The following is a 12147-nucleotide window of genomic DNA, read 5'->3' as shown; positions in this document are numbered from 1 at the left end:
CATAAAAAGGTTAGACAAGACAACTGAGGAGAACACTCTTCCTGTCATGATCCAATATTTCTAATGATCCTCATAAAGAAAGACAGCCCAGCTTTTATCATACTTGTGGAAGATTTGTGAATATCTTTCCAGAGTCAAAACTAGAGCCACCTGTTTCTAAAAATGCCAACATGTCTTTATTGGCTGCACAGCTGCCTACGGTACAAAGTAAAGAAATAATATACTTTCACTGACACAAAGTCATGCTGTGTTTTGTCTGATTTGTAAGGTGAGACTAACTTGAAGCGGTTCCTCTCATCTCTTTCGATTCTCTGCAGACGCTCTTCTCTTTCCAGGCGTCTCCTCTCTCTCTCTGCAGCCAGAGACTCTTGATGCTGTCTGTACGATGAAGTTAGCAAGCCCCCTAGAGCAGGTCTACACGCCAAAGAGAAAGAACAAATTGTGATAACATTATCAAAATTGAGTAATTGGTTTGAGTGTTGGTATTTGCACATTTGTTCAAATGGGAGCTTTACGGATGAGGTGAGTTACATTTAATCAACCATATAGACAAAATATTTTGCAGTAGCTGTGGAACTGTTGAGAGGCCAACCTGTCAACTGATTTGCAGTCTGGTGTGGAGCTTGCTGAACTAGTGAAGCGATGGATGGGTGATGTAGGAGCCTGGTGCCTGCCAGGGTATGGACTGCCTTTGCCACTGATTCTGTTAAGAGAAGGGGAAAATAAATGCTTTGTTCTCTCCTAAGATATTTTCCACTGAACGACAGAGAAGAAGGATGGATAACACTTGAAGAATTTGTGATGTGAATTCCAATGTCATACTGCTGGATAGTTTACACTGAGGCATCTGAATAGCTTTCCTGTGAGAAAAGCCATGCCATCAAAGTCTGAAGGGTTATCTGCTGGTGCACTGCTCATCCATGTCTGTACATGGGGTCAACCTTTCATAAATGTATCTTTTCACTAGATCCACTCTTTTCTTAGAGGCCTTGTAATTGCTGTGTTGAATCTGATATAATTTTTGCACATTTTGTCCTAGAACAGTTGCACAACACATTGTGTATAAATAAAAATAGTTAAAGATGACAGAATCAACCACTGGAAACATACTAGTGTACAACTTACATTTTAGGCAAACTGCATCATGTGCACTACTAACTATTTATGTCTTGTTACGCTTGACCTGTTGACGCCTGGCCTTACCTGTCAGCCCAGCAGGGCTTTCTAGTTGTGTAAGATGTAGGAGAGTTGTTTATATCTGTCAGACTGAAGATGGAAGTGAGAAAAAAAGAGAGTAACAGTTAGGTCAGTCACTCCAAAGATCAAATAATTAAATGTTAGTCACACAAACAAGATAGTGAGACAGCAGTCGAAGGTAGGAGGGATGCAAGACCACACAACAACAGAGCTGACAGGGGCAAGACCGATTCAATGTGCTATTTAGAAAGCAATAAAACTACTGTTAATTCTAATAAATACAACTATTTTAGAGGCTTTCACTGGATCACTTGTGCTTAAATGGCATCAGGAATACATGCTGTGTAACTGCTATGCCAGTCCAAACTACCCCGTTTCTATTGTGCTCTGCAAGTACATGAACAACTAAAGACAGTGACTGTGACTCATTTGAATTCTGTAATGCTTTGAAATAACGTATTGACTTGTCCTGAATTAACTGTGGTGCAGAGCCACAATGGAAGACAGATGAGTGGTAAATGTCTGTCTGTCCTTTTTTTGGTACAGTATGTCTTTGGAGATGCAACATAAATCCTATCTGAGGGGAAATAAAGGCAACTGTGACCAAGAAAACTGTTTTTAAGGATGAAGGAGGTAGAGAGGAACTAAGCTCCAGCATTTCCAACACAAATAACCTCAAGGGACGGAACATTTTCACGAAAAGACAAAAGATATTTCAACTTTTAGAATGACTAAATCTGCTTTTACTCCGAAGATGCTTGCATGTGTTTTTGCTGAGTGTACAGTGAGCTACACAGAGACACAGACACCAGTGATCGGGATGACAGTGTGTTTCCACGTTGTGAGGCGTAATGGTCTAACACAAGTAGATGAACTGTAGCTCCTGCCCTCTACCTGTAGTGCCTTTCTCTGTCCTGGCCCTTCTCACTCTCCTCGGCCCCGATAGACACCTGGCTCTGGTTCAAGTCAAGGGACGGAGGGAGAGGTCGAGGGGGAGGGGGAGGGGGAGGGGGAGGGAAGGGGGGTGAGGCTGGGGTAGACTGACACTGAGGGTGTGCTGAGCCTGGCACTCTACTCAGAGCAACACGGAAGACACAGTCAGGTGGCTGGGGAGGAACACGCCGAGGACTAAAGGTCCTCTTTTTAGGTGCGACGGACACAGGAAGAGATGTCCTGGTCTTGACGCTGAGATATTCTCTCTGCCCTGGCTGGTCACTGGCATTAGGGAGGATGTTGGCCATACACTTTAAGTTCAAACACATGTTAGGAGAGTCTGCTACAGCCGGAGCCACACTAGGATGACAAAATACAAGAGAGTAGGAGTCCAAAGGGAATGAAAAAAAGAGGCATCATTTTAAATGGAAGCAAAACTAGGGAGATACTGTATGAGGGAAATGGGGAATCACGCTTGGGAAACCAGTTGGCCTAAAATACCTGCGAGTGCCCTGTCTAGAGGACTCAGTGACTGGATGACTTTCATCATCTGCCTCGTCGTCATCCTCCTCCTCCTCCTCTTCCTCCTCCTCCTCTCCCTCCTCCTCCTCCTCCTCTTCTCCTTCCTCCTTCTCTTCTTCCTCTTCCTCTTCTCTGTAGTGAGAGGAGGGATCGAGGGTTGAAGGGAGGAAAGGGAGGATGTAGGCAGGCGAGAGGAAAGAGAAATTGGACAGAGACAATATGAAAACACAGAGCAGAGGAATGCCCGGGCGAGACAACACACAGAAAGGACAAACACTTAATAAAACATGCTTGTCCAAAAGCATTAGAAGTAGAAGAAGAGAGACAAACATTGAAAGATGTATGAGAAGGTTAGTAGGTTTTGACAACAGTCAAAGACAACGTTGAGTCTCAAAATGTTAGAAATGGATATGCACAGGCAACAATTACAACCACAAGTGTAATTTCTATGGCAGCATTTATACAACAAAACCTTTAAATATAAAACATCCCCCAGTGATTTTAATTGAGGAAAAAAAATATTCAATCCAATAACAAGTGTTAGGGATGTAGGAGATATCTTGTGGATATATCGTCATACATGAGTCTGCGGCCACTTTGCTATTTGGATCCCTCATGGTTGTCTGGATTTCATTAACAATATGGAAAATAGTGATCTTCAAAGGCGGCTAGGATTTCCTCTGGTGCACTGAAAGAAGCTAGTCTGGTGTCATATGACCTGCTGGACTGAATTTAAGTATACCTTAAGACCTGAGTGCTACCAGGAATATATATGCACATGTTACTTTAAAAACATAAAAAAGCTTGTTATTAATGATGATGATGATTTAATTATGAGGAGCTAGGAAAGTCAGCAACAGTGGTGATTTGAAAGACAAAAAGCAGAAGACAAATAATTCCTGGTTTAAAATGTAAGCCTAGTTTTTGTCTTCTGACAAATGACCTCTACTAAAAAATGGAATACAGGGTTAAAAATGAACAGTCATTTGTGTTGGTGCTTTTATAGGGCAAAGTAGTCCAAGCTACTGTACACTACTGTTAGCGTACTATTTTGAGTAGTGATGCCTCTAACTGCTCTGTTGTAATGTTTGTGTTGTACTTGTCTTTTCTTCTTTTAACCTTTTCATCTATTGTAAAGCACTCTATAACCTAGGTTTTGAAAGGTGCTATTGTAATAAAACTTTACTTACTTAACAATTAAACAAGATTGCAAATTGCTTCCTCCCTGAATCGCCAGTTGTGGTTTCTCTGGGTTTGTTTAGTAACAAAGTTTTGTTGTATATAAAACAGATGGCATTATGGAGTTTGAGTTTAATGCACTCTCACTGAAGGAAGCATGACTTGAGGCAGATAGCAGATAGCTCATATCATGTGCTTACAGAAGCTTCCTATTTCCATCCGTGGCAGGAGAATGTGTTTGACAGTGGGGAAATTAATTTGAGTTTCACTTTGCAGCAACGGTCTCCTCTTTGCTGTTTTATTACTATAAAATTATATTCTCTGCTTTGGCTCTGTACAGAATGGACACATCTCTCCAATGCTGAAATATAATACAACACTTGCAGTCATGCTGTTTCAGACTAATACTCCATGGACCAGCAATAGTTTGTGATTCTTTTTTAGGTGCAGCTATCTCTTAGGCTTTATGAAATACAAGATCAGAACAAACCCTGGCTGAATCTTTTTAAAACCAGGATCAGACCAAGTTCAAGCTAAAATGAAAGCAAGGATAATGCTTCTTTTCTTCTCTTGAATATCTTCCACTTTTGCATTTCTCTCTGTCCTCCCTCCACCTCACCTTTCACTGATGTCTTCAACACGTTGGCCACCAAAGGGCAGGAAGCTGCTTGCGTGAGTATGAGGGCTGCTGGGTGATGCTGGAGCAGAAGTGTGGCCTCTGCTATTTTGGAGTGAATGTCTCCGGCTGCGTCTTCTCTCCAGGCCTCGCCTCTCGTTGGTGCCACCAACACTGGCCCGTCGGCGGTCCTTGCGGATGCTGGGAGGCAACTGGGTATCATCGTCTCCGTCCTCATGGCGGAGAGATATCTAGATTAAAGGCATTGCAGAGAAACTGAGTAAAAAAACAGCAACCAGGGTACACACTTTGAGTAAACAAACGGCAACCTGGGTACACACTTCATTTCTGGAGTATGTGAGCTACGACCTATTCTGAGACACACTTGCCCATTAACATTGCATTAAGGCTGGTTGTTATGTGATAATGTAGCAGTGAAGGCTTCCTGACCTCGTAGATGTTGAACTGTTCTACCAGGTCGAGGTCAGTGCCTTTCCTGCTCAGGTGTCTCTGGGCCACGGCTTCGATGCCCTGCTCCTCCAGACAGTCCACCATGTCGTAGTATGAGTCCTGATCTGGGAGGCCTGCCAGAGTCTGAAACACAAACAAAGTCAATAAAAAAGAACACGTTCTTACCTCGTCTCTGTGATATTTTAGGTTAATTGTGAAAGAAAAAAATAATTGGAACAATAGAGAAGGATCACCTGAGAGACAGGAAGGGAGTAAAATTACTTCTGAAGATGTTTTGTTTAAACTTTGTATTGAAATGGAATCTGTAGCCAGATGTGCTATCTAATTAAACTTTAATCTGTACTATTTAATGGACTTCTATTGTCTGTATTTTGATGCCAGTGTTGAATTTGATCACATTTTCCCTGTGCATTATGGGAAAACATGGCAGGTTCATTATATACATGATACAGTAATCCATACTTATTTTTAATGAAGTCGTTGCTACTGTTGTAAACTTGAGAAAAATGAAATTACAACATACAGATTGAATTTGATTGAGCAGACAATGCGGCCCGGCAGATCAGATCACACTTTGGATATATTGCAGATAAGAAACCCAGATGTAGATAACATTTTGCCACAATGTTTAAAAGAGGTTTAAAAGATGGTAGTCTATATCCTTGACGTTCCACTTCCGGGATTGCTCTGGTGCCGCAGGAAATTCCGGCGGATGCATGTATGTCCGTTTCCTTCCGCTTTCTTTGTGGTGGAATTTTAAACTCCGGTGGATTTATGAGGACTATGGTTAACTGCTCCTCAGTTCTCTGCATGGTACATTGAGACAGCTAGCTAGACTATCTGTCCAATCTGAGTTTTCTCTCGCACGACTATTTTACAGTGGCTCCGTACGGCGCTTAGCGCCGCCCATGACGATTGTGATTGCCATTAAACCAGAGCACGTTTTTCTCCCATCCCGGAATGCTATGTGGACTAGGCAGACCCTCCTCCGCTCTGCAGCGTGTGGATGGTGGAGACGCAGAAAGAAAAAAATACGGAAAGGAGCAGACCATGTTACAGCAGTAATCAGTATACGGCAAGTTGCCAGCCCTAGGTGGTATTCTTTCACTGACCTTATTGATGAGTGTCATCGCATAAACCAGCAGCTCTGTATCCACTCCATCCTTCTCATCCAGGATCTCGATGACGTTTGACCACAATTTTGTGCCTGTAGCATCAAAAGGCATGCAACACATTGTATATCACAAGACAATCTCCAAACACACAGAAAGACAGAGCTACCTGTAATTTCTTTTTACAAATACACTAGATACAGTATTAATAAAGTCTTAACTAATCCCTCCGCTCATTATAAAGTTGCAAACATGCAGCAACACCAGGGTGCAGGAATCCAAACAAAAAATGTTTTTTCATCTCATTATTCCAGTAAGAGAGATGCAGTCATAACAGCTTTCCTCTAGAAAACGTGGCAGTGGAAAAACAGAGCAGGGGCGACTTGTTTTCTGATGAGAAAGAAGCAGCCGTGTGTCTCAGACACAAGAGTCAAGTCCATCTCCTCCTCTCAGTCTTCAGTCTTCTTACGCAACAGCAGAAAGTGACGGGATAAGATGACCTGAGACAGACGGATACCTGATCCCCTGCACGGCTGATGCTCCTTTAGAGTGGCAGGTAACTGAACCCCGCTGCAGACAAGAGTTACAGTCTTGCTCCTCATTCAATGCATAGCTAGGGAGCTGCCCAGGACAACTGATCTGACTACTGAGTAACAGGAGACTCTGATCTGCAGTCAGCGGAACAGCACTACAGCCACCACGGATGGCTTGATCAGTAAAATTGGAAAAGTCTACCCTAAATGGGATTTTACATTATTTACATTATTCCTGTAATATTTTACTGCTCGGGTTTTACTTGAGAATTTGAACAACAGAGAAATACAACTGATATAATTTGAATTTGATATTTCAGGGATATGGATACAATGTCTTATTAGCCTCACACAGTTAAACCTCTGTCAAACTCTTGACGCCCTGACAGTTTCCTCTGTCTGCAGGTATTGACTTTAATATCCAAACCTATCTGTAATGCTTACCTCTTTTGGCATCCACAATGTTCACAGCCTTTATGAGCAGCACGGCGTTAGACTCGGTGTACTCCACAAACACCAGCAGCAGCTTTAGGGCTGTCTTCACCACCAGACGGAACTATACAAAGAGGAAAATACATTTGACACAGAAATCACACCTAAATCCAAGCAAAATCCACTTAATTTCCACTGTACACTTGATGCTTTTGCTCAAACAAATGGATCCACACAACCCTGAGGATATGCCAGCCCTTGAACTTCCAACTATCAAATGGAAGCTTTTCCTGTGTGAAACGTCTTGAGAGGTTTGATATGAACATTGTGTGGCGCTGAGGAAATATTAAATAGACATTTAACAGGGAAACATACTGTTTTGTAGTTAAATAGTATGGAAAAAGAACAAAAGTAAAAACATTACAGTCAGAATAAAATAGAGATGGGGTTATAACAGACTTAAAATACTGAAGGAGCCGACTTAAATTCTAAATTTACAACTGCACACAAATGTGAGAAGGAGAGAGAAAACTATTAGAGAGGGGAGTAGTACAGCTGACACACAGCAAAGTTGTTAATTTGCTTGAGAATGAGATCAACATCAACATCATGTCAGTGGTGATAAAACCATCACAGTTAATTTAACACTTCTGAACAGCTGCCACATCAGCACTACGACTGGACTAGCAACACCCACAATGATCATGGTTAAAATGACTGTTGACAATGGAAATTTGCCATATAAAATGATTGGGTTTTGATAAAAAAAATAAATAAGCTGGATGCCAAATATTATTTCAAAATTTACAGAAAACAGTGAGGAAAGAGTCAAATATGCTGCACATGATGAATCTGGCCACTAGAGGGCCGAGGGGACCACAATGACAGAGGAAAGGGGTATGTGATTATTTTAATGTTGTCAGTGCACAGATGGGGTTGGCAAGTTGATTTTACAGTATATCTACTGTGTTTCATGTTCATATTCTTTACCTTGGATCCGACCAGGGTGTAAAGCCACTGGACCGTTTCATTGTGAGATATGAGGCCGTTCATCCCATCCACATACAGCATTATCTGACCAAGAGCTGGAGAGATAGAGAGAGAGAGAGAGAGAGAGAGAGAGAGAGAGAGAGAGAGAGAGAGAGAGAGATAAAGAGAGAGAGAGAGAGAGATAAAGAGAGAGAGAGAGAGAGAGAGAGCGAGAGAGAGAGAGAGAGAGAGAGAGAGAGAGAGAGAGAGAGAGAGAGAGCGAGATGGGGTGTGGTTAATCATCTGTCATTCCAGTTTTTTCTTTTTTCTAAAAACCGACCACATTTGTCCTGCTCAGCACCAAAAAGAACTAGAACAGTAAATGCTTGTTCTAAATGTTTGGTGTCAGGAATCTTAGAGGAAGCTTTTCTACGTAAAGCAAGTGAAACCTTAACAACAAAGTCTTATCTGGTTGGCTTTAGAGTCCTAGATAAACCCTATAAAGGTCCCTCTATCTTTGCTTTTAGCTAATTGTGAAACGTTTGTGACAGACCACTCAGGTAAAACTACCAGTGTGTCCTGACATATTGACTTCAGCCCAACCTATATGTCTGTAAACAGGACCTTGCCATTTGTATACAGGTATGAGCAAAAACGTAGATTTTTCAAAGATTGTTCTCTAGTTGTCACATAAACAATCACACAAAAACATGTGTATCAGTAGTGAAAAGGGTCAATGATATTTCTCTGCCCATCATGATTAAATCTATATAAAAATTGGAGCTGCTGTGGAGATAAACTTTTTCAAAATCACAACAATTGGGTGAAGACCTAAAAAGGAAAACGGCACTCGTCCATTCATCTTTCAAGTCAGTTGACACAACTGGAGGGAAAGTATTTGAGCAGAGTGCCTCACTGGATGCTGACATGACTTCCATCTGTAACAGGATACATAAATAAGAACATAATAAGAGCCGAGGGATCTCTATGGGGGGCAGTAAAAGTGTAGAGCTTCTGTTAAAGAAGGAGATGGGGGAAGGGAGACAAACACTGCTGGAAAGAAGTGGAACAGACAAAAGCTCCCTTTAAATATGTAGCCTTTTTTTTAACAGCATCTCAGTGGCCATCCACAGGGAGTTTGTGCATGCACACAGAATACCACAGCAACAGGATGAGCTCAGCTTGAACCCAGTGCAACGTAGGTGATACATTAGCTGACATGGGGGAAGAAGCATAGCAGTATAAACATGTGAACACATCGAAAGTGGAACATTTTCGGAAGGCCTGTTTGACTATTTCTTGGCAGAAGCTGTATGGTTTTGGGGGGTAATACCAGAATTGGCTTTTTCAAACATGACAAAAGGTGATGAGATTGTGCTAATCAAGTTCAAAACATTTATGAGTAGCTGGAGACTTCTTCATGGGCTACATAAGCTGGCAAACCACTGTTAAAAATACAGAAAAAAATAAAACAGGCAGAGTTAAATCTTTATCCAACAACTAGATAAAAGACCTACGCAGACTTATAGAGAGCTCCTTAGCAAAATTACCATCTAATCTCCTCTTGTTTAAAGCAGTTTTTTTACATATTATGATGAGAGGCTGCAGATTCTGTCATATATTTTTCCTCTCCTCTTCTCTAGAGGGGCATGAAAATCGTGAATATGCTGTAGATAAGCCAAAATTCCCAGGTGCAGCTGCTGTTTTGTGCATGGTGCGTGAGAGTGTGTGGGTGGACGCATGAGTGCATGTGCATGTGTGTGTGTGCGCATGCCGACGGCCCACTGCTGCAGCAGCAGGGGCAGTTCATCTTTTTATCAATCAGGGTTAATTACTCACAACACGTCAGGCCAGAGCATTCCTAACAGGCCTTGCCTGCTGTGAGCCGAGAGCCGTGTGTCACAGCAGTCAGCGGCTTGGACAACATGGCGAATCAAACCAGACCACATCAGAGTATGTTTATGAAAACATGATTAACCTCCTCAGTCAGCGTCGCCCAGAGTGTCACCCTCTCTGAGACCCCCTCCCCCCCACCCCGTCTTTGTATGGGACCACTGCTGACAGATGAGTGACAGTGGTAATGACATGGCGTACAGCTGGTATACTGAGAAAAACTGTCATGTGAAAAGTGGCTAAAATAACTATTCACAGTATTTCTTTATACACAGACACAAACAGCAGTGACTGAGGCTGGATGAGTAATGAGCCACACACCTCTTTTTAGATTGGTAGCCGATGTCTGACCTGCAATATCATCAATGTGCAGACTTTTATCTCTGGTGTGCACCTGTGCACAGTATCTGGTGAGGTTTTTGAGGAATGTCCAATTGAAAACAGGGGTGAGAAAAGATCGCTGGCCTTAATGAGGCTTTTTATAGTGTCATTACGCAACGTGAATGTTCAGCTGCTGACAGATGAGATGTTACTGATTGTATCCAAAAGTCAACCACAAAATCAAATGACTTTTAGATCATTCTGACATGTTACCATGAGACATCATTTAAAGATATCATTGACAGGCTATGGTCTTTTTTTAACTTAAGCATGTAGCCAAGTAAAATAAAATCTGATTGAATGTCTATATCATATGTTAATTTAATTTTGTGAGCAGTTAAGATACATAAATGATATGATATTGAAACACTTGCGCCAGAAACCAGACAATCATTACCTTGTGTCTCAGATTCATTAAAACTGCTGCTTCATGGAATTATTCATTGCCAGCTGCCATTTATGTACAATTCAACTTTGAGTACCAGAAACCACATGGAATGCAGTTACCCTGTGAACAGTTAGGTAAAATGATACTGTAACTGTTTAAAAAAAAAAAAAACTTTAATTATGGGAAACTGCAACCTTAAGAGTCTCAGAAACAGTTTAAAGGAAACATCTAATTACTCTCAAAGCAATCACCTTTTGTGAACTTCAAATGGAGCTGATTTCCACACACTCGTGATTTAATTAGTCGTGAAACTGCTCCGGTAAATGGAAAGTTACCTGTGTGTTGCAGTTCAGGCTTTGAAAGTGAGATCAAATCCTTATGCTATGGCATGCTTTGCCAGGGTTGTACCTTTCTGAATAGCTGAGACTGCGGGTCCAGAACATGGGATTTGTTTTTAAACTCTACAACAGACATTCAGTCAACAGTCATCAATAACTCCGGAAGAGGGTTAATAAGAAGAGCATGTGAGTGCTGAGTCTGTACAGGACACCCGCTACTTCAAGCACTGATCTGGGGCCAAAAATGTGGGCCTCCATTCAAGTAATCATGTGCAGCTCTATAATACCTCACACAAAGTACAACAATAACATTTTTAAGTCCCTTTGCATGTATGTCACGTAATGAGATGTTGGCAGACAATGATCTGCCTTCAAAGCACAGTGATTAGAATTTAAATGTAAGCCATTATGGGGAAAGGATAGCCCAGGAAGAAAGATTTAGTTAAAAAAAAACTTGGAAGTGTTCTATGAGCAGCCTGGCGTCTGTACGGCACTCTCACAGTCCATTTCTTTCAATACTCAACATGCATTTGTCTTCAGAGTAAAGAGAACGTTTGAATGGCATCGACCTGCAGAAGGAAACCACAGACCCACTGTGTGGAAGAGACAGACCCTGTTCCTGTGTCTGAACCAGAACTCTTAGAGAAGTAAAAACTAATGCAACTGAGGTCTGGTGGAAGTGTTTCTTCAGGGCCTCTCCCTCTCATAAACCACAGCAATTATCTTCCACAGCCCCAGGAATGTGCAGGAAGGGCTGCTCCCTGACCACTGCCGAGGTGAGAACCACTCTTGAGGTCTGGGTGGCAGCGCCAACACGGGCCAGCTGACTTTAAAAAAAAAATGAACAACCTTATCTATAAAGATGCAAGAAACCAGCTCAACAGCTTCCCCTCTACAAAACTGTTCACTCCCCTTCCACCCAGCACTCTGCCCCTTTGGTTTCATTCACATTTTGGTATTTATTAAAACTGGGTCAGCCAAACTGTCTGTCAACGTGCAACATTTATTTTACCAGGACTTTGGGATAGGGGCCAAATCTCTATCCTATACAGTGCAACTTAGAGCCTCTTATCTTATTATGCCCTGCAATAGCAGAGAGCTGCACTAAAGCGTGCCTCCCGGTATCCACGTGAGCTGGACGTGGTTTACTGCAAAGTCTGGAAAATACTTAGATTCTGGTTCT

General features: G+C 41.9%; 1 protein-coding gene across 5 annotated transcripts in view; it reads right to left on the bottom strand.

Moving 5' to 3' along the window:
• Positions 1–12147, bottom strand: part of fhod3b (formin homology 2 domain containing 3b) — a 94078-nt gene that overhangs the window by 18785 nt on the left and 63146 nt on the right. For 2 of the 5 annotated variants that reach the window (XM_031298965.2, XM_031298966.2), the window contains exons 6-15: positions 7986–8080; positions 7008–7119; positions 6031–6125; positions 4898–5041; positions 4451–4698; positions 2632–2784; positions 2092–2490; positions 1204–1266; positions 593–703; positions 280–414 (exon numbers count right to left, since the gene is read on the bottom strand). In XM_031298965.2, coding sequence (XP_031154825.1) covers positions 280–414; positions 593–703; positions 1204–1266; positions 2092–2490; positions 2632–2784; positions 4451–4698; positions 4898–5041; positions 6031–6125; positions 7008–7119; positions 7986–8080 — 1555 coding nt within the window. The remainder of the gene's footprint in view (positions 1–279; positions 415–592; positions 704–1203; positions 1267–2091; positions 2491–2631; positions 2785–4450; positions 4699–4897; positions 5042–6030; positions 6126–7007; positions 7120–7985; positions 8081–12147) is intronic. The other 3 variants (XM_031298967.2, XM_031298968.2, XM_031298969.2) reach the window with 3 other exon arrangements.

The sequence above is a fragment of the Sander lucioperca genome, chromosome 10, assembly GCF_008315115.2.
Source record: "Sander lucioperca isolate FBNREF2018 chromosome 10, SLUC_FBN_1.2, whole genome shotgun sequence".
In the NCBI taxonomy this organism is placed as follows: domain Eukaryota; kingdom Metazoa; phylum Chordata; class Actinopteri; order Perciformes; family Percidae; genus Sander; species Sander lucioperca.
Note: the sequence above shows the minus strand (reverse complement) of the source record. Positions and strands in the feature narration are given on the sequence as shown.